The 23,256-nt window shown below is 40.5% G+C and overlaps 1 protein-coding gene across 1 annotated transcript in view; it reads right to left on the bottom strand.

The window, feature by feature from the left end:
* LRPPRC (leucine rich pentatricopeptide repeat containing) overlaps positions 1-23,256 on the bottom strand; it is a 112,378-nt gene that overhangs the window by 20,298 nt on the left and 68,824 nt on the right. Inside the window, exons 26-30 of the mRNA XM_080998120.1 lie at positions 15,135-15,203; positions 12,376-12,466; positions 7,492-7,634; positions 7,232-7,358; positions 3,929-4,055 (exon numbers count right to left, since the gene is read on the bottom strand). Coding sequence (XP_080854246.1) covers positions 3,929-4,055; positions 7,232-7,358; positions 7,492-7,634; positions 12,376-12,466; positions 15,135-15,203 — 557 coding nt within the window. The remainder of the gene's footprint in view (positions 1-3,928; positions 4,056-7,231; positions 7,359-7,491; positions 7,635-12,375; positions 12,467-15,134; positions 15,204-23,256) is intronic.

Genomic DNA, 23,256 nt, shown 5'->3' on the forward strand with positions numbered 1-23,256 from the left:
CAAGATTTTTTTTAAACAATCGGTTCAGATTCTTGAATGCTGACATATTAGATGACGAAAATAACTGCATGCCCAGCATTGTTCTGCTGTATCCTAAGCGGGATACTTCCCCCCCCCCTTCTTTTTAAAACAGTCACCATAATTATAAAATGTAAAACTATTCTTTCTGCAATAAAAAAACGAAACATTTATTTTCAGCACTGTATATTTTAAATATAAACTAAAGGGATATTATGAACCAACACCGTATCATTTGGTTGATTTAATTTTCAAATTTCTGTCATCTAGATGCATACAGGTTTTTTATAATAAAAAAAAACCCTCAACGTATTGCTTTTGCTGCCTTAAAACTAAATTTCATAATTCATCAGTTCTGCATCCTTTAGAAAGCAAGAAGAGGGGAAAGGCGGAGGGAAAGCATCCCTGGGTCTGAAGCATCAACAAAAACTTGGCTTTAATAATATTGGTTAAAGCCTTTCGAGAAACATACACTGAGTGACTAACCAGAAAATCCTTTTCTATTTTTCGAGTGCGTGCCTTGAAATGCCCTCAACATCACTAATGAAATTCAGACTTTCCTTAATATCTCAGGATAACTTTACAGGGTTCATTTTCTAGGTTAGAACATCTCCGCTGGCTGGAGTGAATGTAGGGCTGCCATTTGCCATATCAACAATCAGGCTAAACCACCATGATCATCTTGTGGCAAACAACTGAGCAGCCTACCTACTTGAACTTACGAGCTGAGCGGATTGGGAGGTAAGCAGGGTCATTGCTAAATTATTCTCATCAATCCCAAGAAAATCCTGCATTGAGTTCACAATATAACTATCCTCTCAGTCACTTTCAGCCTCTGGGGCCTTCAGATGCAGTCACTGGGCTCAGGATTTTCTTACTCTCCCAACCAATCCCCTTAATCTCTGGCTAAGCACCTATTGCTCAGTTCCGCTTCTCTCCCCCCCCCGCCCCCTCTTTGTCCCATCTGTCAAAGCCCTTAAGTCAACAATTCATGCATGAGACTGTAAATTACATATAACAAAGGATTTACTTTCTCCAATCTTCCAATCTTTAGTGTGATTAAATAGATGTTAGCCACTATTACAGAACTAATCCTTCATTCCAATACTACTAGATTTCTATTTTAGACCCATACCTAAAATTCATCAGAATTCTAAAAGTAGGCCTGGGGACTGAGCAAAAGCATCTGAAAATTTTCTTAAAGCACTTTCATTTCGTTCTTTCCCATTCTGCTGTTAGATATTATGGATTTTTTTTATTTTTAAAGACAAACCTACCCCTTTACTTAAAATGCGTACACAAAAATGAGTTCTGACTTCTTATTCCAGCTCCACTGGAAACAAGGCAAAGCAACTCCAAAATAACCTCAACTTGGATTTCTCCTTTCAATTTAAATATTTTAGTTTCTCTTCTAGACTACCTGTTGCCACAGAACTTATTTAACAACAGCAGTGCTTTATGTATAGCAGGCTTAAGAAAACAGCACCTGGAAGAAGCATTTTGTTTTGATTTATCTGACCACTTTAATTCCCAGGGAAAGTTCCAACCTCTACTGATGTGTTGGGAAGGTGTGAATTTTTATGACATTTCTATGGGAAAGAGAGATATACCAATCAATAAATGCTTATTGTATTATCTATTGATATTCAACAACCCTAAAGAATAATTCTTATTAACTAATTAGGTATGTGATCCTGAATATCCTTTGTTCTGATAAACACTATGTACTTGGGTCTTAAATGACACCATGGCAAAGAAAGCTCAGCATTCCTTTAAGTCTGCCTTTTTAATCATTTTTGTTAAGAAAAAAGGCTGAGTGCTTCTTCAAGCATTTATTTCTCAGTGAAGTGTCCCTATACTATCCTGGTTCAGTTGTAATGCTATTATGGGTTTGAATTACATGCATGAGCCTTTGGTTTTTGCTCTGCCCCCACTCCATTCTCCAGCACACCTGCAACGAGATCTTCCATTTTTTATTTTTATTCATTGTGCTTTTTACATACTTGCCTTTCTGTTAATGTGTACTTTTGCATGTGATAGGTTGTTGTTGCTGTTGTTTTTGGTCAGCTAGTGCTAATCAATTTGGGTGGTATTTTTTATATATATTTTGCTTTTTTATATTTAACTTATTTAAGATAAAGCTGTCCTATATTTTGTTGCACACCTTAGAGTCTTTTGTGGTTATTTGAAATTAGCCAATCTAATTATCAATAAAGACCCGGGAACTCTTTGAACTCAGTTTTTACTTTTTAAAAATATAAAAATATTTTTGAACGTATCTGGTTTCCAAAGTTGGTTTACGTTATTGCCAGGAAAAAGTCGAGCTCAACTCTCAACATGCTCAAAATCTACAACCCATATGTCCTCCAGCAGTATGCAAATGAGATGGCAGCAACCCCAACAAATGGATTCAGATTACCTGCCTGCTTCTGTCCTTTTTCATTTAGTTGCATGCACCACCATTATATCAGGCAGTGATCCTGACAGCCTCTTTCAAGTGCTTAAAATGGTCTTGTAAAAAACGGCCACTTTTGCATCTCATGTTGCACAACTTTTGGCATTCGTGGCCCTATCTGCACATGCAGAAGGAAAAGGTCTTCTTTGATTTCACAGCCCTGTTGGATTATGACCAAAGTTTTTTGTTTGGCTGCTTTTGACATCTTCTTTTTTGCCCCTAAGATAATACCTAAAGTCAGGGATTTTTTCTTCTATAGCCTACATATAGTAGGGGTATTTAAAAAGAGAGCTGTCATGGCGTCCTCTTTGTTTGCGCTTCAAAATATGGCAACCCTAGATGATACAGATCTTGGTGGACCAATGATCTGACTTGGTATAAGGCAGCTACATATTTTCCTATGCAGGGCTTTTATTCCCAGCTAGACCTCAGTGGAACTCAGTTCTGGCACCTCTCAGGTAGGCGCCATTGCCATTCTAAGAGAACGAGGGAGGTGTTCAAGGTGAGTTCCGGCACCTCTTTTTCTAGAAAAACAGCACTGCCTAAAGTTACACTTTTATATGCCTGTTGCTTTTGTCCATGGAGTTTTGTCCCATGGACTGCAAGAAGATCAAACCTATCCATTCTTAAGGAAATCAGCCTTGAGTGCTCACTGGAAGGACAGATCCTGAAGCTGAGGCTCCAATACTTTGACTAAACGATTAAACAACAACAACAAAGTTATACTACAACTTTGAGAAACTTATGAAATATATAGTGATGCTAGGCAGAAGAATGACCGCTATGTTTATTTTTTAAAGCTATCTTAAGATAAGATTTCTGTGGTGAAATGTTGGCTTATCCCAGAATGCATCACAAACAGCTTTTAAACCAAACATTTACATACGTTAAAAGTTCACACATAAATATAATTACAAAGCAAGGCCTTTAGGTATGGCCAGTTTTGTCACATATTTCCACTGTGAAAGAACTGTATTCCTATAAGGTGTAATTCAGTTGAATAGTGACTGACTGGCACATGCGACATGGGAGCGAAATTTCATGCACAAAGCTGAACTGCCCAATTCACTGAATGGCACTTCCTACTCGTGTGATTCTGTCAGTGCATTCGATAAAAAGCGATGCCTGTAGCCTTCCGTGTCTGGTTTTGGGACTTCACCCAGCCATAAAAAGTGAATGGTGCTTGGATAATGTGTGCATTTGTTAAATTGTTAAGTGTACAAAGTGTGTGACTGGGCTGTGATGCATCATTAGCTACAAAATGACCCGATGCCAAAATGCCAAGCTTCTCCCCCCCCCCCTTTTTTTAAACTTATGACATGCAACATATTGGAAAGAACAATGCATTTTTGCTACTTTCAAGTAAGGCCACAGAAATTTCACCTGAAAGCAAAGACTGGACTGGTTTTTATGCACGTGCACAGATATACAAGAATATAGAAAAAAATTCCTTACATGTTTTTTACATTGATGGCTTCTTCAAGATAACCCTTGCTCAGCAATGCTCTTATAAGTAAGGCGTATGCAAAGGCTGGAAGCACACTACCCTGCTCTTGTGCTTCTTGTAAAATTTTGTATGCCACTGCAAAGAAAATTAAAACAAAACAACTGATGTGTCAACTTATACTGAAGTGCCACAGAACAGCATTTACATCTCTTTTTGGAAAAGAAAAATATAGCATCTGAAACAAATCTATTCCTTTTTTCTTCATATATATCTTAAGAGTCCAAAGCTTTATTTAAGAAACTGTCTGGTTTCTGGGTTGAAATTCTTTCTGTGTAATTGTTTCTTTAAAATACAAAATCCTTTCTGAACTTTTAGCAACCTAAATTCAAGTAAAAGAAGAAGAAAAAAAACTACTGCCACCAATTGCAAACAAGTTATCCTCAGCCACCTTCAGAATTGCCATTTTCAAGTTCATTGACGAGCTGCTACTAGGCTACCTTGGTTCAAAGACGTAATTCATATTATTTTAACGCATCCCCCAACTCTGTGGAAAGGAGTTGCAATGTTTGATACTGTATCATAGCAGCATTCAGCAAATATTGGCAGTGTTTTCAGTACTGGGAGATCAAATTATTTGGCTACGACAAGATTTACATAAAAACATACAATTTACAAATATACTGATATTTAACAAGTAAACTAAAACTGCATTTATTTGACTGATTAACAGTTTTATTTCACACATTCACAATAACTGTCAAGTTAGTGAAAAGACGTTACCAAAAAAAGGGGGGAAAAGGTAACCACACTTTTCAGTCATTTACTTTTCTGAACAAGATTATGGAGCTGTAAACATCCTGTTGAAACAGTAATTTGTTGCTTAAGATACTCTTTAAAAATTAATGTCATACATTGGGGGGGGAGGGACACAGTGCTTATTTATTTCCCTTAAAAGCAGTGTTGGTTTTTAATATTTTAAATACACTACGGTATGTAAAATCAAATAAACTTTAGTTTTTATATCTAGCGGAGTTCAGCTGGTATTTGCAAATTTATGTACCAAACCAAGCAAAGAATAAATCAGAATCAACTTAAGACAATAGCACACATACTGACTGTATATTATATGTGATGCAAGTTCTACTGTATATCTCTAGTACCTGAATAATGGCACACTTAAAGATTAAATAATACTAGCATTCATGAAATCATGCACCTTATATGTTGTATCGCCAACATTTTGTGTTGAGGAAAGATATCCAAAATTTTTTTTTTTAAAAAATGGGTAAATTTCTAACACTTCCTGTTCAGTTTGCTATTTATACAATTTCTGGTGTGTTGACCACCACAATTATGGTGCTGAAACTAAAGGCTGTGCTCTTAGGTGCTGATAGTGTATTGGATGACGCCAATGTCATCAGGGCAAGACTTTGGGACAGAAGTCCAGGCACCACTTATCAGAATGGGCAGGAGGGCTCCCAAAACAGCAGTATTGGCTCACCTCCTTATGAAGTAAGAGAAGCAATCCATGTTGCCCTTCAAAGGGAGCCCTCCTACCCCAAGATGAGTGAAGAGGCAAAAATTATGTAACTGCACAACTGGATGTGCTGATACAACCACAGCTTGTGATCTAAACTGAGGATACACAGTCGTACCTTGGAAGTCAAACCGAATCCATTCCAGAAGTCCGTTCGACTTCCGAAACGTTCAGAAACCAAAGTACGGCTTCTGATTGGCTGCAGGAAGCTCCTGACAGCCAATCAGAAGCCACGGAAGTCCCGTCGGATGTTCAGCTTCTAAAAGAACATTCGATTCCCAAGGCGTTCGGGAGCCAAGGTATGACTGTATTAGATTGGTTAGCATTATGTCTTCCAAACCTTCATGTCCTCCACAGGAAAACTATTCAATTCTAACCAGCAACAGCATAGTTAAACCCAGGGCTTTGGTGTAATTTAGTGTCCACTCCACCAAAGCTGGAATATCATTGTGCTGATTTCAACTAATTCATTGTTCTGAGTGGCTTCCTAAGGAAGACCACCAAAACCATTGGATTCCATCTTGGCTTAAGGGAAGACAAGATGCACGACGGGGGTTAAGAATATCTGGCAGCTCTAGGCCAATGTTTGACGGTATATATCTATAGTGGTGGTGAGTAGTTCTTGGCTGCTGCAGGTCACTTTGAAGCTATCACTTCAGGGGTAAAATGAGGATGACAGCGCCATGCCCTCGTACCTTTTTATTTCCTCTGCTGAGGAAAGAGGGAGTTGGAAATCAGAGATTTCCATGTAGAGCTAAACATTCACCTGCACTGGCTCTGCCTAAATCCCGGGCCAAATCGAGCTGACCCAAGATTCAGTCGAAGAGGGTTGAAGCAGTCTCAGATCCATCTGGGGCTGTCAAAAGAGGTGGCGGCAGCCATAAAGCTGCCTGTATGTGTCGCCTTCTCCACCTCCCTCGGCTGCGTATTTAATCAGGGTTTCAAATTACAGGCAATGCATGGCCCTCAATTAAAGTTGGGGCCTGGATCTGGGTCAGCCTTGGATAGCATCAGGGTCTGAATTGGATCGGTGTGGGGGAGAAGAGGAAGAAGAAGAGTTTGGATTTGATATCCTGCTTTATCACTAACCTAAGGAGTCTCAAAGCGGCTAACAATCTCCTATACCTACCTCCCCCACAACAAACACTCTGTGAGGTGAGTGGGGCTGAGAGACTTCAGAGAAGTGTAAGTAGCCCAAGGCCACCCAGCAGCTCCATGTGGAGGAGCGGGGAATGAATCGAACCCGGTTCACCAGATTACGAGTCCACTGCTCTGAACCACTACACCACACTGGCTCACACTGGGGGGCAAGCACAGCCCTATTTACAACAGATGTTACAACACTACCTTTCTTTTCAGGCTAATTTAACACAAAAGGGAGACAGTTACTTTCTGTAGTGGGAAAGATGCCTTCTAATCTTGATGAAGTCCAAATTTAATATAACGGAATACGATGATAAATTCTAAATCAGGGATATCCTTCCTACTACAGAGTGTAATAATCTCACATCCAGATGTTAAATTATTCCTTACAACAGTAAGAAAGATAGTATCATAAGCAGTTACATACTGGGAGCCTATATATTCAGCACGGAAAGAAATACAAGACCGCTAATATTTTGGCACCAAGATTCTACAGTACAATTTCATGAAGCAGAATGTTAGCTATAGAGCACCGTGATTTTGGGAATACAGGCGTGCCTTATGCCTTGTATTGAACGAGTTAGCACATTCTTTTCAACAATAGTTTAAGAAAGAGTCCAAATTAATTTACCTTCAGGTTTGCCCTTTTTGCAGAGTATGAATATTTCTTTTTCATTGTCTGTCGCCTGTTCAGGAATCATCAAAGAGGGAGAACTGACAGAATCAACAGCCTCATCAGTAGCCCCATCAAACCAGGTCTTTAAAAGAAAACCATTTTTAAAAGTTACTTATCTTCATACATACAATCTCCCTCTGCCATATCATTTACTAACCAACATGAAAGATTTTAAAGCCAGTATTTCACCACATAAAACAATTAACCAAAATTACCTCAGGTACATCAAACGGAACTTCCTGATTATTAGCCTTAAGAATATCTGCTAGCAGCCTCAAAGTTCTTTCACGGGGAATACTGTTTTCTTCTTGCATTTTAGTCCAAACAGCGTCAGCCCTTTGCCAATCGTTGTTTACCTCTGAAGAGGAAAAAGTGAAAGAACAGAGGAAACCTAAATGTGGCACTGTCATTTTCTACTGTAAGCTGTTTCATGCATGTCTTCACATGAAGTTTACTTTCCCATATATAACCAACTTCCTTTGTTACTTAATCTGGAGTGGGTGTTTGAACATTCTTTTTTCAAGTTATTTATAATTAGAGCCAAACAGAATATTACACATCATAGGAATAATTCTCCTGCCAGTGTAGTCCTAATTTCCTTTTAGTTAGAAATCTTCACCATGGGGAGGAGTTGCGGTGGACTGCGTGGCCACCTACTCTTCCCCAGGGGCGGGGGAAAAAGTCCCGCATTGCCCTGGGGGATCCCGGCCACGTCAGCACTCAGCCAGCCAATCAGCTGGCTGGTGGGGACCTGGCTGGGACCATTTAAGTGGAGGTGCGAGTTGGAGGGCTTCTTCTTGGCTCGCCTCTTCAAGCTCCTGCCCTCCCTCCCTTTTTTGCAGGTTTTCATTGGCCTTGCTATGGACCTCGGTTGGTCGTCATTGAGGAGCCTGGTAGGAATTTTTCCACTTGGCAAAATTGGCACGGGCCATTTGGTTTTCGCCTACCTCGTAGCAATCGTCACAACTTTGTAAGGTTTTGCGGTTAGGCATTGTTTGACCTTTTGATGGGAGAGGGGAGGTGTGGCCATCACCTGCCCCTCCAAGCATAAGGGTATCTCGTTAAAGGAATCGGGGGGGGGTGCATCTTGTCCGAAGCCCGGGGCGGGGCTAGGGCCATGACACGACCCCGTCGGGAACACCTGGGGGAGCTCAAGTCGGTCTGCATGGACGGGGCTCCCCCTTCCGGTGGTTTACCCTTACCGGACTCCCTGCCCAATGGGCAGGGGTCAAATATAGTCGGGTTCATTCAATGCCTAAGCCAATTACTGCTCACATTCTGTAATCAATAAGCTTCAAACTTGATCCCTTAAGGGGAGTGCAACCCCACTCAGAGCAGGCTGCACATGTACTCCCACACCATCAAAATCCTCAACCAGCAATATTTCTGTCTTGTATGGATTACTGTATTTTCCTGTGTATATGATGCCCCCATGTATAAGACGCCCCCTATTTTTGGGGACTTCAAATTAAGAAAACAGCTTTCAGCAGTACTTGTGTATAAGTTGAGCCCCTTTAAACCTAATTTGGAGTATAAGACCTAGTCTTATACACAGAAAAATACGGTATGTTTCCACTCCCCCTTCCCTATCTACTGCAATAAAAAAATGCCAAGCAGTTCAGGACTTTCTCAACCTATCCAGAATTACAAGTTGGAAAAGAGCACAGCAATGGGGGTCATCAGGATATAGGCAACATGCTGATCCAAATCCCATGCTCATCACCATTTCCCATATTCCAAGGTGCCTGAATATGGGAACACACAGTGAACACAGTACATCCCCCAACTCCTTGCAAAAAACCCTTCATATATTAGAGAGTTAAAATAACCTCTGTTCATCACTCGCCTTGCAATCAATGACGGATTACAGGTTTATAATAATTCCCTTTTTTGTGCTGAACTACGTGCCTACATTTGTAAACCGAGGGGAAACTGAATTTAGGTACTGTTGTAATAATATACAGAAATAGCCATGGAACCGCAGGAGTCGTATTGCATGCAACAGTTTTGGAAGATGGTTAGACGTGGGTTAAGACTATGGTTCTGTTTTTGCTCTTACAGCGGACAAAACTGTTTCCCCATTATTTAAGTAGATTGAATTGGTTGTGTCTTTTCTTGCTGTCTACAGATTTTGCACAACAGTGTTTGATAAAATTTGTATCTTAGATTTCTCCTCTCACCATTGAAGAGAGACAGGCTGCTTGTTGGGAAAGGAGGAGGACTCCCTCCTACTAAAGGAAGATTATGTTTGGAAACCCAGTTGCTTTATTATGGTGAACCAGTATTTGTAAAACAATAAGGAAGATTTAAAAAAAAAAATCTGCTGAGGAAATGAAATGCAAGAATGAAATAAAGCATACAGCAAATATCTTGGCCACTTCTCTTCTGAATGTTCTTTTTGCAAGCAAAAGAGGTGAATACTCTACCAAGGTAGATGGAAAAACCCATGTTTCCTTATCTTATAAAGAGACATGAAGGTGTCGTAACATCACATTGCCGAGCTGCAGTAAAGCAAAAATCCATCTGCTTCTAAAAAACACAGTTCCAGAGAGGTGGTTGTATTGGGCTGCTGCAGCAAAAATAATGGAGAATCTTGTGGCACTTTACAGAGTTACAGTTACTGAATTTCATAGCCTGTTTTCCTCTTTCATGGAGCCCTTCCTTCACCTTCCTAATTTTGGCTAACCACAGCTTGCCATGTCTGAACTGGAAAACTATGGTTAGTGCTAACCTTCAAACGACAGCTTGCAAAATCACCTCATATTGAGGTTTGAAAGTCTTTTTTTTTAAAAAAGCAAACAATTAAGCAAGCAAGCAAGCACTCAACAGATGCCATAGAAAATTACAGTTATGGTTAAACTAGCCCAACTGACCTGTATTGGTTGCTACTAACATGAAACAAATTCCTAGGCATATATTACAGATGTCTGAATAGAGGAGAACTGCAGGAACATGTAGTGTATCCAATTCTACTCATGCTCTACTTGACTGCACAAATTGACGCATAAAGGACCCTGCAACATGATGTTTAGCTATTTTCTTTGAAAAGCAGACAACCACTCCAAAATGTCCTATCAAACTGCTTTTAAATGACTTCTCAGTTTCAAAAACAGTGCGCCATAAGGTATGTGAGGTTCCAATTCAAGATATATAAAGTCCAAAGCTTCTATCAATGCACAGCATTACGTAAGCAGTCCTTTGGATCCCAGGCCATATAAAATCTGATCCTATTAAAAGAGGATGAGACAAAATGTTTCAGAGGTATGGCACGCCTGCAAAATTCCCTTTCCGTCAATCGGATCTGCAGTCACCCATTGCTATGTGGCTCTCAATTTTCAATTGTCCTCGAATGCTTAACAAGTTGCCCACGTACTGGTAAGATTTTGAAAGGCTTTCAAGATATTCCTTGGGAGGCTGCGAGTGTATTTGGCTATCTTCTATTGAAAGCAATTATGTATGTAGCAAAGAGGAACATCTTTTCAAATTCTTTTGTAGACAGCAAAACAAGACAGCTCTTCAAAGCAAGGGGAGAAATTACACAGAGGATTCTTGAATTTCTGAGACATGGTTTAGTACTACACAATGATGGGAAATGGCAACTTTCTTTAAAGAACTCCTCAAGAGATAAATACCACCTATGCAGAAGCAAATAGGTGGTTTACAAAAACCTTCAATTATCGTTCAACCAAAGTAAGCCAACTGCAGAATGTTTCCCTATTCGAGTTAACACTCTAAAACTGGAAGAAAGAAACTTAACCAGTAAATTGGAATGCAGCTGAAGTACAATGAACAACATTTCACCCATGGGCAGGGCACTGAACTAAATGGACAAATGCCGTACCAAATGTTTCACCCAACGAACATGGCTGAAGCAGGGAGAAGAAATCTTTAACAAGCTGCAATAAAGCCCAGACAGCTTGGCAGCTAAAAGATAGTACACTTGAAAATTGCGGTGACCAGCCCACCTACTAGGTAAAAAGGAGAGCAAGGATGGAATGTGAGACAGGCCATGATTGCACCCTGACCAAATGGTTGTGTCCAAAGGTCTTGTTTCCTCCTAAGCAAGCTCTAATTCTACTTATCTCCACTGGGCATGCTTGCTGCTGCTGAAAGTTGCAATCCAAAACATCTGGAGTGCACCATACTGGCTAACCTGCAGTAAACCCAATAAGCAACCTAGGCTGGTAGCAAATCTGTCATCTGTGATCTAGTTTAGAGTCCTACATTGCAGCGGTTTGGACTAGATGACCCTTAGCTAGGTTACTCCCCCACACCTTTGGAGGAAGGGAATCAAGCCTATTGTTTTACTTAGTCTACCTAAGGAGCACAATGTGTGAGGTCTGAGCTGGTTGCCCCAAGCTCAGACAGCATGGCTCTTACAAGCCATTCTCATGTTTCTATACCACTTATTTAGGAACTTTCACCACTGTAACTAAGGCAAGTTACAGTTATCTTAGAAAGCCATATTTTAAAGGTTTAACAGCTTATATTTCCATGCTTTACTTTGCTGCATGTTTCGTGCAGCTGGTTATACCGCCAAAGTACAGAACCATACATATGCCCCTACTGAAATTCCTTTTGTTAGTTTGGGCCCAGTTTTCCAATCTGTTAAGGACATCTTGAATCCCAATTCTGTCTTCTGAGCTACCCCTCCCAGTTTGGTGTCATTTGCCAATTGGTTGACCATCCCCTCAATTCCTTTGTCCAAGTCATTTATAAAGATGTTGAACCACAACAGACCCAGGACAGAACCCTGCGGCACCACACTTGCCACATTTTTCCAGAATGATGAGGAACCATTAATGAGCACACTTTGTGCCTCACGATTCCAATTCTTTGCTCCTCACACTAAAACTGCAGTTGCTGCCCTTTGTAACCCCTCCCACCAATACCACTACATCCTTAGCCATACAAGTAAAGTGCATAGTATTAGTTGCTTACAATACTATTAATTTCTCAACAACTTTAATATCTCAATTGTTTTTTGTCGCTGCAAAAACAATTCTATTCTGAACATTGGTAAGTCTAACGTGAAACATACAAAAGTTTTCCTCACTTTTAAGAACCAAAATAAAGAAGAGACTGTCCATTTTACTTACTGCATAATTTTAACAAGTAGTAATACATCTCGTCTCTATCACATTCAAAAAGCTTTTGAGTCAGTTCTACCATGCTTTCCAGGGCTTCAACCTTAAACGAGAAAATATTACAAACACACACCACATTTATAACATCTATACATGACATAAAGAACTGCTTGGTTTATTAGACATTTATTGCATATGTATCAAGTTGTAAAAAAGTTATGATGGGGTAATGAATAGGTAGGGGATGTAGAATGAGCAAATAGGGAAAAGGGGAGTAGAAGAATGTGACTATGTGATGTGTGATGCAATTTTCTGTGCATGAACTAACATTTTAGCAATGATTTTCGCAACATATAAATTGCGACGACAATGCACACCAACAAAAAGAGAATAAGGCTATCAGTGACTACTAGCCACAATGGCTAAGTTTTACCTCCACTGCAAGAAGAAGCATGGCACTGAATACCAGTTGTTGAGAATCACAAGTTGGGAGAACACTGTCACACTTAAATCCTGCTTGTGGGCTTCGGATAACCATCCAGTTGGCCTCTGTGAGAACAGGAGGCTGGACTAGATGGGCCTTATACAGCAGGGCTCTTCTTATTTAAGATCTTATACGTATATATTGCATGTTTTAATCAGTTCCTAACACTTCCCTATAATAGCAGTGTATCTCATATAGTAATCACTCTGCCAACATTAGTTAGCCACTCTGAGTCAGGCTCCAGCTAGGGTACAAATAAAAGTTATTATTACTATTATTATTATTATTATTATTATTATTATTATTATTCTCAAAATTATGCCCAGTGAAATTAATGAACATTATTGAAATTATGTATGATTTAGTTACGTCCCTGCATCGCAGGGGATTGGACTTGATGACCCTCAGGGTCCCTTCCACCTCTGCAATTCTATGATTCTACGAGTAACTTAAGTTCATTAATGTCAATGGGTGAGTATAATTAACACTGTATACAACCTTCTATATTCTCAACCAGTGTATTTGCCAATACAGTGGTACCTCTGGATGCGAACGGGATCCGTTTCGGAGCCCCGTTCACATCCCGAAGCGAACGCAACCCGAGTCTGCTGGACACGATTTGCTGCTTCCGAGCATGTGCGTGATGTCATTTTGACCGTCTGCACATGCAGGCACTCCATTACTTCCGGTAATGCGCTCCATTGCTTCCGGGTCGCCGCAGCGCGCAACCCGAAAATACTCATCCCAAAGCTACTTCAACCCAAGGTAAGACTGTAAAAGGGTATCTCACTTTCAAAATGAACTGAAGTTAGCTGGGCATCAGCTTTGCGTCTGTAATAGTACACAACTGATCTAAGTAATTTCCAAATGGTTTTGCATACAGTCATACCTCTTGTTATGTCTGCTTCATGTTACGTTCTTTCAGGGTATGTCCTGCGGCGACCCGGAAGTACAGGAAAGGGTTACTTCCGGGTTTTGCGGTTCGCGCATGTGCAGACGTGCAAAACGATATCATGCACATAAGCGGCAAATTGCGACCTGCAGACGCGGGTTGCGTTCTGCTCATGTTGCAAACGGGGCTCCGGAATGGATCCCGTTCGCAACCAGAGGTACCACTGTACTTGTTTAGGCTGCCAATACCTTGTAGGAAAAAACAGGTTCATATTGTTTTTCTTCACCGTGTCAACATTCACTCACTAACCAAGCTATTGTTTGTGATCACCACCAATCCTTTCCTTCTCCCAAGTCTTGTGGCTCATGGAGAAACTGAGGAAAGGAAAAGACATCAGCCCTCCTGTGGGGCTTTTGCAGAAAAGGTAAAACAGCAGAAGCCCAGCGGGATGGGGAAGCCATCTTTCCTCTCTCCTACAAAGATCTTGGAGGAGGAATGGAGGAGTGATTTCTCTTCTTGCAAAAGCTCATTCTCCCAACTTCTCTGTAGGGAAAAGGAGAATGTTTACTTCTTTTTCTCAATAGGCTTTTACAGGACAGGGTAGTAGCAGCTGGGCCTGTGCCTGAAGTTCTACAGCGAAGGCCTAACAAGTTGGCAAGTAAAATGATAGAACCCTGAATATAATATAAGGAATGGGAAAGACAAGACAGGTGACTATCCTACTCAATAGCTGTACACTGTTGTTAACTGGAGGCCCTACTGAAAGGTAGTTAGTACATGCAGGTCCTGCTTTGCAAACACAATGAGCTCCCAAGTAAATCGCTTGATGGTGAGTGTTTGCACAACAAGCCAATGATTTCCATTATTTCCTATGGGAAATTTCTAATCCATGATTTGTCCATTCTCCCTCCCTTTGCCTGATCTCTCCTGCTCCCTGATTTGTCAGATCTCTCTCCCTTCCTCTATGCCAGTGATGGGCAAACTTGGCCCTCTGGCTGTTTTGGGACTACAACTCCCATCATCCCTAGCTAACAGGACCAGTGGTGAGGGATGATGGGAATTGTAGTCCCCAAAAGAGCTGGAGGGCCAAGTTTCCCCATCAATGCTCTGTGCCTTCTGCCCCAAATGGCTGCTGCTGCCCAGCAAAACACAAATATGTAAGGAGGTGGTCTGTTTGGATATCTGAATCAGCCATTTGTGTTGCAAGGTTTGGGTATGACGATATGTGTTTGGATAACTGAAATTTTCAATAAAGAGCATTCTGATAGTGGGAGGTGCATGTACACACAAACTAATTAAGTCTTTTTCTCTTGGATTTGGATGGTTACAATAGAAATGATGCAAAATTATTGCCTTAAATTAGTAATAAAAATAAATTTTCCACAATACACAAACCTGATTATTTCCAATACACTTCTCTGCAAACCACTGCAGTCTGGTTGGTCGAGCTCTTAAACCAGGTGTCTGCAAAACAAGATTTCAGAGTAACTAACCACTTGTTGACTTGGAATAATTCCTTAAATGCGGAGGATTAATATGCAGTTATAACACAAGATTACTCGAGTGGTGAACTTGCCCACTAGATACATTTTCATGCTAAAATATTATAAGAAAAGTTCCGTATTTTTCAATTTGTTTAAAAGCAAAATGACTTCTGGGATATAAATATAAATAAAGTTGAATTGTTTGAGTCTGAATCTTTTTGAGTACTATGTCTTAGTGACTAAGTTGATTTGTTATATTTGCTTTGCGTGGGACAAGTTGTGTCTTGGGTTGGTCTGTCAGCTGCTAACTGCAACTTAAGTTAATATTTATGTATAATCACGTGCTCTTTGGTTTTATATGCAGTTTTTTTTATTATACTGATGTTTCTATGATACTTTAGTTTGGCTGCCTTAAATGTCAATTACAGCATAAAGGACGGATGCTATTTTTTTAAAAAAAAATAAACATAATTCTTTTGCCATTCTATTTACTTATTTCTGAAAAAAATCAGGCTCCCCAATAACTGTGTTATTACCTGTGTTGCTTAACTCAACTCTACAGAGACCAACCTAGACTGTGGCAATTCTATGTATTCTAAGGTGGTCTGTTGCTTTTCTATAGCAGATAAACTCTCTATGTTCTGACAACAGCAGTTCAATAGCCAGGGTTATTTCTTATGCTATCTTGGTAAAATGGTATTTATTCCCAACCTAACTAGAAGGAATGTTTCCTCATCCTGGTCTGTTTAATTCTTCCATCTCCCCCTCCACTAATTCCTACTTCTGGCCTGCAAATGTGGTTGTTAAGAACACTTCAACAATGCAAGTTAGGCAGCAAAAATGTCCAAAGAAAACACTACTAAACTTTTGTCTCTGTGGAACAGCCTTCACAATTGTCCACAACCAAATGGTTTTCACAGTTTACAAGCAACCTGTTCTCAGCTACAGGGCACTTCAACAAGAATATTTATTGGCTACTCCATTGGCTAATAGCTCCTCTCGTGTACTCTGGACTTTTCTTCTGTATATCAAACCCTTTATTGATTCTATCAGCAACGCTAAAGTTGTCTGCATTTTTTTAAAAAAAAGATTATAGAAAAAGCAAAATTCCTGCCTGCCCCCCTCCTGTCTCCAAGCATAGTCCCACATTCTGGCCTTTTCCAATAAATAGTGGGAACATTCTGCAGCCAACTGTAGCTGTTCTCTATATTGCAACATTGCAGAATGGTACATACTACCAATCTAATCCAATATTGATTCTTGGAAGGTCCAAAGCAAGCTCCAACGTCATGACTGGGATCGAAATTATCAGAAACTTGCTGAAAGCAATCTGGCAAAGTTTGTGGCAGTAGCAGAACCGCCAGTGGCATTTTAGAAACTTAGTGGTTCCTTCCTTCCTTCCTTCCTTCCTTCCTTCCTTCCTTCCTTCCTTCCTTTCTTTCTCTCTCTCTCTCTCTCTCTCTCTCTCTCCTTCTCCCAGTACCCAATGCCGTAGCACTATTGATGCTGTGAATCTGATAAATTACTACACAAAGGGAGCCCAATGGCACAGCGCTGAACTTTTTAAAGAAAGTTAACAGGGTGACAATGCTGGGTGCTATCTCTGATGTCCTCCCCACAACCGCCAAGACTGAATGTGATCTGGCATCCATAATGTCCGCCTGGAAAAACCCTGTTCTAAGATGCCAGGGTCCCGTCCCCCCGCCCCGCTATCTTTTTAACATAGGACTATCAAATCATTATTTTATGTCATATGGATAAGTGACCATCAAGCAAACGATAAACAGAAACCACTTGTGTATAATTTCATAGCACACATGATATTGGCAAGTGAATGCATACAGAAGAAGTGCTTGCTGGTTTTAAATACACCTCTTATGCCTCCCCTCCCATCTGATGATCTCTTAAACAATTTCACAAGACTGGGGGTGGGGGTGGGGAATCAGTGAGAACTAAAGAATTAAGATCTTATACAACATGCCCATGGAAATTAAAAGAGAAGAAGTATGTTACTTGAATCTCTAGATAATCCTCTTTGTGACATAGCAAAACTCAAATGCGGCATTCACTTCCAACTTTCAATATCATTGCTGCTCCAAATGCCAATGATCTAAATGGCTTTAAAAGCTGAAAACTTTATATAGCAAATCCTCCTCTGTTAAGAAATGATTGCTGTGCCCATACAAGGACAGCTGAGTTATACAGTGGATATTCTTGTGTTTCATTTTGAAATTGAGAAGTGTTTTCACATATAGTAGGTTCTCAATCATCAAAAGAACATCTAGGTCAGATTAACTAAATCTCTAGGGCTTGCACGATAGTCCATATTTGTGGCTTATCTCTAACCATCTTACTGAATTTTCAGCATTGTGCCTGGTCTGAAATTGAGACATCTGTAATGCAGTACATTGTAAAAATAAAAGAAAAAGGGAGAACCCGTGCTGCAACCTACAAAAAAATCTTCAATATCTTGTGGCTTTTATTTTCTTTTACTTACAGATCACTCAAAGTGAAAACATTAAGTTTGCCAGCAACAAACACTACTGGTTGTTACTTGCTTTCCTTCTGGAAAAGACAGCTTTTTATCCATTCTCCATTCAGTTTTCTAAAATGTTTTCTTTTCAATACCATATGAGGCTTAAAACAGTATTCTGCTTTACAATGTAATCTTTACTGCTCTATTGTTTTGACTTCTCCCTATGGATAATTATGTATTTGGACAGCAGCCCAAATTGCTTTTCTACTGTTGTTTGTTTGCGGCTGTTGGTGCGTACGCAAAATAACTATTTTAATGTCTTCACGTGAAGCTTAACTAAATATTCTTTCACCACCCAAAGGCCTGGAATCAGAGAATGGTGTGGGCACCATAGATTTCCTGTGCCTTCTGAAAAGCCACTCCGGAAGCCACCCAGAGGGTGTGCAATGTTGTGCAGTAGAGGTGCAACTAGGGGGTGGGAGCTGGGAGGGCAGGTGAGATGATGATTGAAATTGGCAAAAAAATTACAACAACCACTGACACCCCACACCACCCCCAAATAAAAGCAATACCAAAAAGCAAGTTTGTTTAAATCATGTATTCGGATCCAAGGTAGCATCTTGCCGTAAAAGCATTACAGCAAAAAAGCCTTCTGAGAGCCTATTCTGTGGAACCAGCATTCCTGTCGAGATACGGCAGACACCTACTATCAGTATTTTCTGAGAACAATTGAGGTCACTTTTGTTTCAACAAGCCTTGCCAGCTGGATAAAAAAGGTCTCTGCCGTAGGTGTTCATTTTGTGTTGTTTTTAAACCTATTTTCAGCCTTGTTGTTTCTTTAAAACTATTTTATCTGTTTCTATGACATGGCTGTAAACTTCCTTAAGACATTTAAGTAAAAGGAGATTTGTAAATTAATAAATGGTTGTGGTGGTAGTAGCAGCAGCAGCAGCAGCAGCAGCATTAATAAAACACAGCTATGGGAGCTACAGCTCTGGCCCCAATGGGCAATTGTCTCACACATAAGTAAAAAAACAGCCTTGAATATCCTTTTAAAAATAGTAATAATCATTTTTGCATTTTACAATGTTTTAACAACAAAAATTAAATCTAAACAAATTCAACCTACATTTTCTTCGACTTCCCTCCCCCTCTTGCAGTTCCTTATTCTTTATCATATTCTTACTGCATAACCAATTCAAACCTATTTACAAATTTATCCTTTATGTTCCCTTTTAAATATTTCTTACTGTTCATGTTTAGGTCAATCCTGCTAACATTTTTAATTGTTTACAATTTGTCTTCATATATTCAACAAATTTTCCCCGTTCTGTTAAAAAGAAAAGTCTCTCATTCTGATCTCTTATTCTTCCAGTGAGTTTTGCCATCTCTGCTTATTCCCTCAGTTTTAGTTGTCAATCATCTTTCGTTGGAACGGTTTCTTTTTTCCATCTCGAGGCATATACCATTTGGGCAGCTCAAAGCCTTGAATTTCCAGCTATGGCTATAAAGATTGCACTAACATTGAAATATTCCATGCTGTTATGTCTAATTTCTTCCTCTGCTATAACTTTAAAGTAAACAAGGACTTGTTTATGATAGGCTATGATAGCCAGTTACCGACACACTCTGAACTTTTCTAAGATGAAGATATTGTGTGCCATTAATCTATTAACATACACCTTGCACTTTTAATGTCTTATTCTTCATATTCCGATGGGGTGTCTCAAATTAGAACTCTCTGTCCTACTCATTTCTCTGATACAGACTTCTTTCTCCTCCTGCACCACTCTGCGGAATTATTCAGATAGTGCAGGAAATGGGCTGGATCAGAGGTTGCACCATACTGGCCATATTCACACTGTATGGCAACCAGGAACTCCAAGCGAGTGAGTGTATCAGTGTCCCTCCAGGTGAGCCTGAGGGCTGCCACAGGAGGGATAGAGTGATTTGGCACCCTTGCTTCTGGTTCCCAGGTGTCACCTTAAGACCTTTTGATATAGCCAGGCCTATGGAACTTTTCCCATTTTTAAATCTGCCCGTCATTTTATTGGCGTGTTATATTCTATTGCACACACTGTGTACACCAGCGTTTCTCAACCGGGGGCCATATGCCCCCCCTGAGGACCCCCAGGATATTCCAAAGGGGCCACAGGTGAAAATTGCATAAATGGGGGGCCACGGCACGAGACTAGGGGGCCACAGAGGGAAGGGAGAAGTGAACAGAACAGATAACAGAGAAGTAGAATGAACAGAGAAGTTACCGTGCTTCCCGCTGGATGGGATTCCTACTTCATATATGGTAGAATCAGGTTTCAGTCGTGTGAATTATTTACTCAGCCTAACGTGGAACTGCCTTAACATAATGGACAGAGGTGATCTTTGGTTATCGCTCACAGCAACAGAACTATCTATCTATCTATCTATCTATCTATCTATCTATCTATATAGGGGTGGGGGAATCTGCTGGTGCTGCTGCTTGCTTGGTTTTGTGCTGGCCTCAGAAGAAAGCCACTTCTTCCACAGCCAGCACAGCAGGATGAGACCTTCCTGCATGTCCATCATAGAAATCAATGGCATGTCAGAGGAAGCAAACAGAACTCTATTTCCCCATCACCAGCTTGCCTTTTGACAACCACCACCACCCCTGTTAAGAGTAAAATGCAGGGGAGTTTTTGCAGACCTTAAGCTTTTTGGGGCTCACTAACGAGGTTGTCCTAAAGCATAGTTCAATGCAATGTGAACAATCAGGAATAAGTTGCAGTGAGCCTTGGCCTCGTGCACTGTCCCTTATCCCTCTTCTTCCCAAGCAGCCTGGAGGAAGAGTTCAGAAAGAATTGCTTACCTGCACCTTGTAGTGCCATCTGGATCAACAAACTGAAGTTAACATTAACTAGTGGTCTGGGACAAAACAAGCCAACTTCAAATCATAGTTACCAAAGTTGGCATTTTAACTACAGTTAAGACTGACCATTGTTCCAGATCAGGGGTCTGCAACCTTTAAGACAAAAAGAGCCACTTGTACCCGTTTCCGAAGAAAAAAAAACTGGGAGCTGCAAAACTCGGCATTATAAAAATAACTTTTTTGTCACTTTTTAAAATTATTTCTTTGTTTGACCCCTCAGAATTACTCCTCCTCATAGAAATAAACGTTAAATTAACAAGTTACCTTTTTGTGTGTGTGTGTTCTTCACTCCCCTTCAAAACATTGACCAGCATACATGCCCCCTTTCAATGCAGTGACCAGCGTACATGCCCCTTACAATGTAGCGGGCGGGAAGGTGACGTCGGGACGGTGCGTGACTAACACACGCACCGCCCCATGCGACGTCACAGCCAGTACAGCGCCCGCCACAGTGGGGAGTGTCGGGGTGCACAATGCGCCTCCTCCCCTCGCTAGTATCTGCCCCGGAGCCGCGGCAAAGGTGTAAAAGAGCCACATGCGGCTCCAGAGCCGCGGGTTGCTGACCCCTGTTCCAGATCCAAAATGGCATGATAAACTGTGGTTTATCAAAAGCGGAACAGAAATTCCTCCTCCCAGCTATGTAGAGGAGGGGAGGGCGAGAGGTTTTACAAAAGAACATAAGTAGAGCCTTAATACTAATCTATTATTATTTACACTATGTATTGTTTTCCCAGCATATGCATTGTGTATCATTAATGTATTCATTAGTGTCTTACAGAAACAAACATTAAAAACAAAGGAAAAGAAACCTAAAATTCTCACCGATAACATGTATACAAGGGCAGATTGAACTCCCTCTACCACACTAAAAAGATGAGCAGAAAATTAAGGTCCAAGAGCCTGGATGAATATAAATGGCACTGCCTGGTTCAGATAGTGGCATTAGGTGTGCCTCCTTGTGGAGAGCACCCCACAAACAGGGAGCCACCACTGAGAAGGCCTGCTGTCATGTTGCCACCATCTGTACTTCCTTCAGAGGGGGCACAAAGAGAAGTGTCTTAATTGCTGAACACAGGGTCTGGGTTGATTTACGTGGTGTCCTTGAGGTATCGGGAGTCCTGGGTGCATAAGGCTTTATAGGTCAAAACCAGCACTTTGAATCGATAGCCAACTGGTGCCAGGATTGGTGTTGTATCTGGCCTCTGAACTACCAGCTGTAGCTTCCGAACTATATTCAAAGGCAGCATATACCAACATCTCTCTCGCACACACCATGCAAAATAATTCGTTCCAGCCATCTCTCATGCTCAATAGGTCACATCAATAATCTAGGAAGCTAAATTTCTTTGGAACATCTATATTAAAATGAAATCATACTTTACAAATAAAGGAACATCTTGCTACAATAGTTTTATCTCCACTACAAAATTGAGTTTCATGTTGATTTTATACAGATACGCAGAAAAAGCAATTTGGATGAAAGGGTGCTGTAATCTCTCAATCTCAGGACCCAGAAATATTTTCATGGTTTTTACAGTAGATTAAAAACATACAAAACCAATGGTATCTAGAAATCGGTTGGTATTGTATTGCATGTCCAATGCTGTGCTGAAATCACTGTACTGCTTTAATTTCACTAAACATTATATGTATATAATCAACCCTAAGTAGCTCCCTTGTCAGGTCTGAGTGCCACCATCTGCTTTTACTCTCAAGTATCTCAAGAATCACTTGAACATTTGAGTCCTGTCAATATTCTTACACTGAACAGATTCTTTGGGGAGCATAATATTGTACCAAAAGTTGGTGCTACAACAGCAGTAGGAAAAATGGCACAAAGGATGTGGAAACATTAAAATAAGAATGAAATATCACATATTGAACTTTTTAACACAAAGCACACTAGTAACAGCTTTCACGTGCAGCTGGGTTATTCACAAGAATGAGCGGCTGTCAGCAGCACTAAAGATTTCCCCCCACAAACAGGTATCATCTTCACATTGTCAGATTAAACAGTCTTACAGAGACACAGTTTGAAATAGGGATATTCACTGCATTATATCAGGCCGTGATATTCTGGAATACCCAGTTTCACAAATTAGGAAGCAAACGTAACTCATGTGATAACGTCTGTGCTGCTAGACCCAATGCAAGGTGCTTGTTGACTTTCAAAGCCCTGATCAACTTAAGTCCCAAATATTTGAAGGGATGCTTCTCTCCATATGTGCCAGCCCAGGCCTTGTGATCTGAAGGGGAGGAGATTCTTGTGGTTTCATTGATAGGCATGGCTTACAACATAGCTCTTCAGGAAGGTTTTTTGCAGAAGGGCAGGCTGGATAAGGGAACTTTAAAAACACCTGCCACTGATTTGTACTGTTTGGGGGTTTTATGCTGTGGTTTTAATTTACTTTTAAGCTATTTCTGATGCACTTTTAGTGGAGTAGGAGAGCTGGGGGAAAATTCACATCTAGCAACCAATATGCCCCTTTGGTTTCAGATATTACATGGGGAGACGAGTCTAAAGAGCCTGGGACACAAATTTTCACGGCCCTCTAGTGGCAATGGTGGCTAGAAGTAATGTATTTAGTGGTAACTCTGAAAGTGTATACTCGATTCTGACCAAACGATGCCTCCTAGAGTACAATATGCATA

Source organism: Podarcis pityusensis, assembly GCF_964106645.2.
Source record: "Podarcis pityusensis genome assembly, chromosome: 3".
In the NCBI taxonomy this organism is placed as follows: domain Eukaryota; kingdom Metazoa; phylum Chordata; class Lepidosauria; order Squamata; family Lacertidae; genus Podarcis; species Podarcis pityusensis.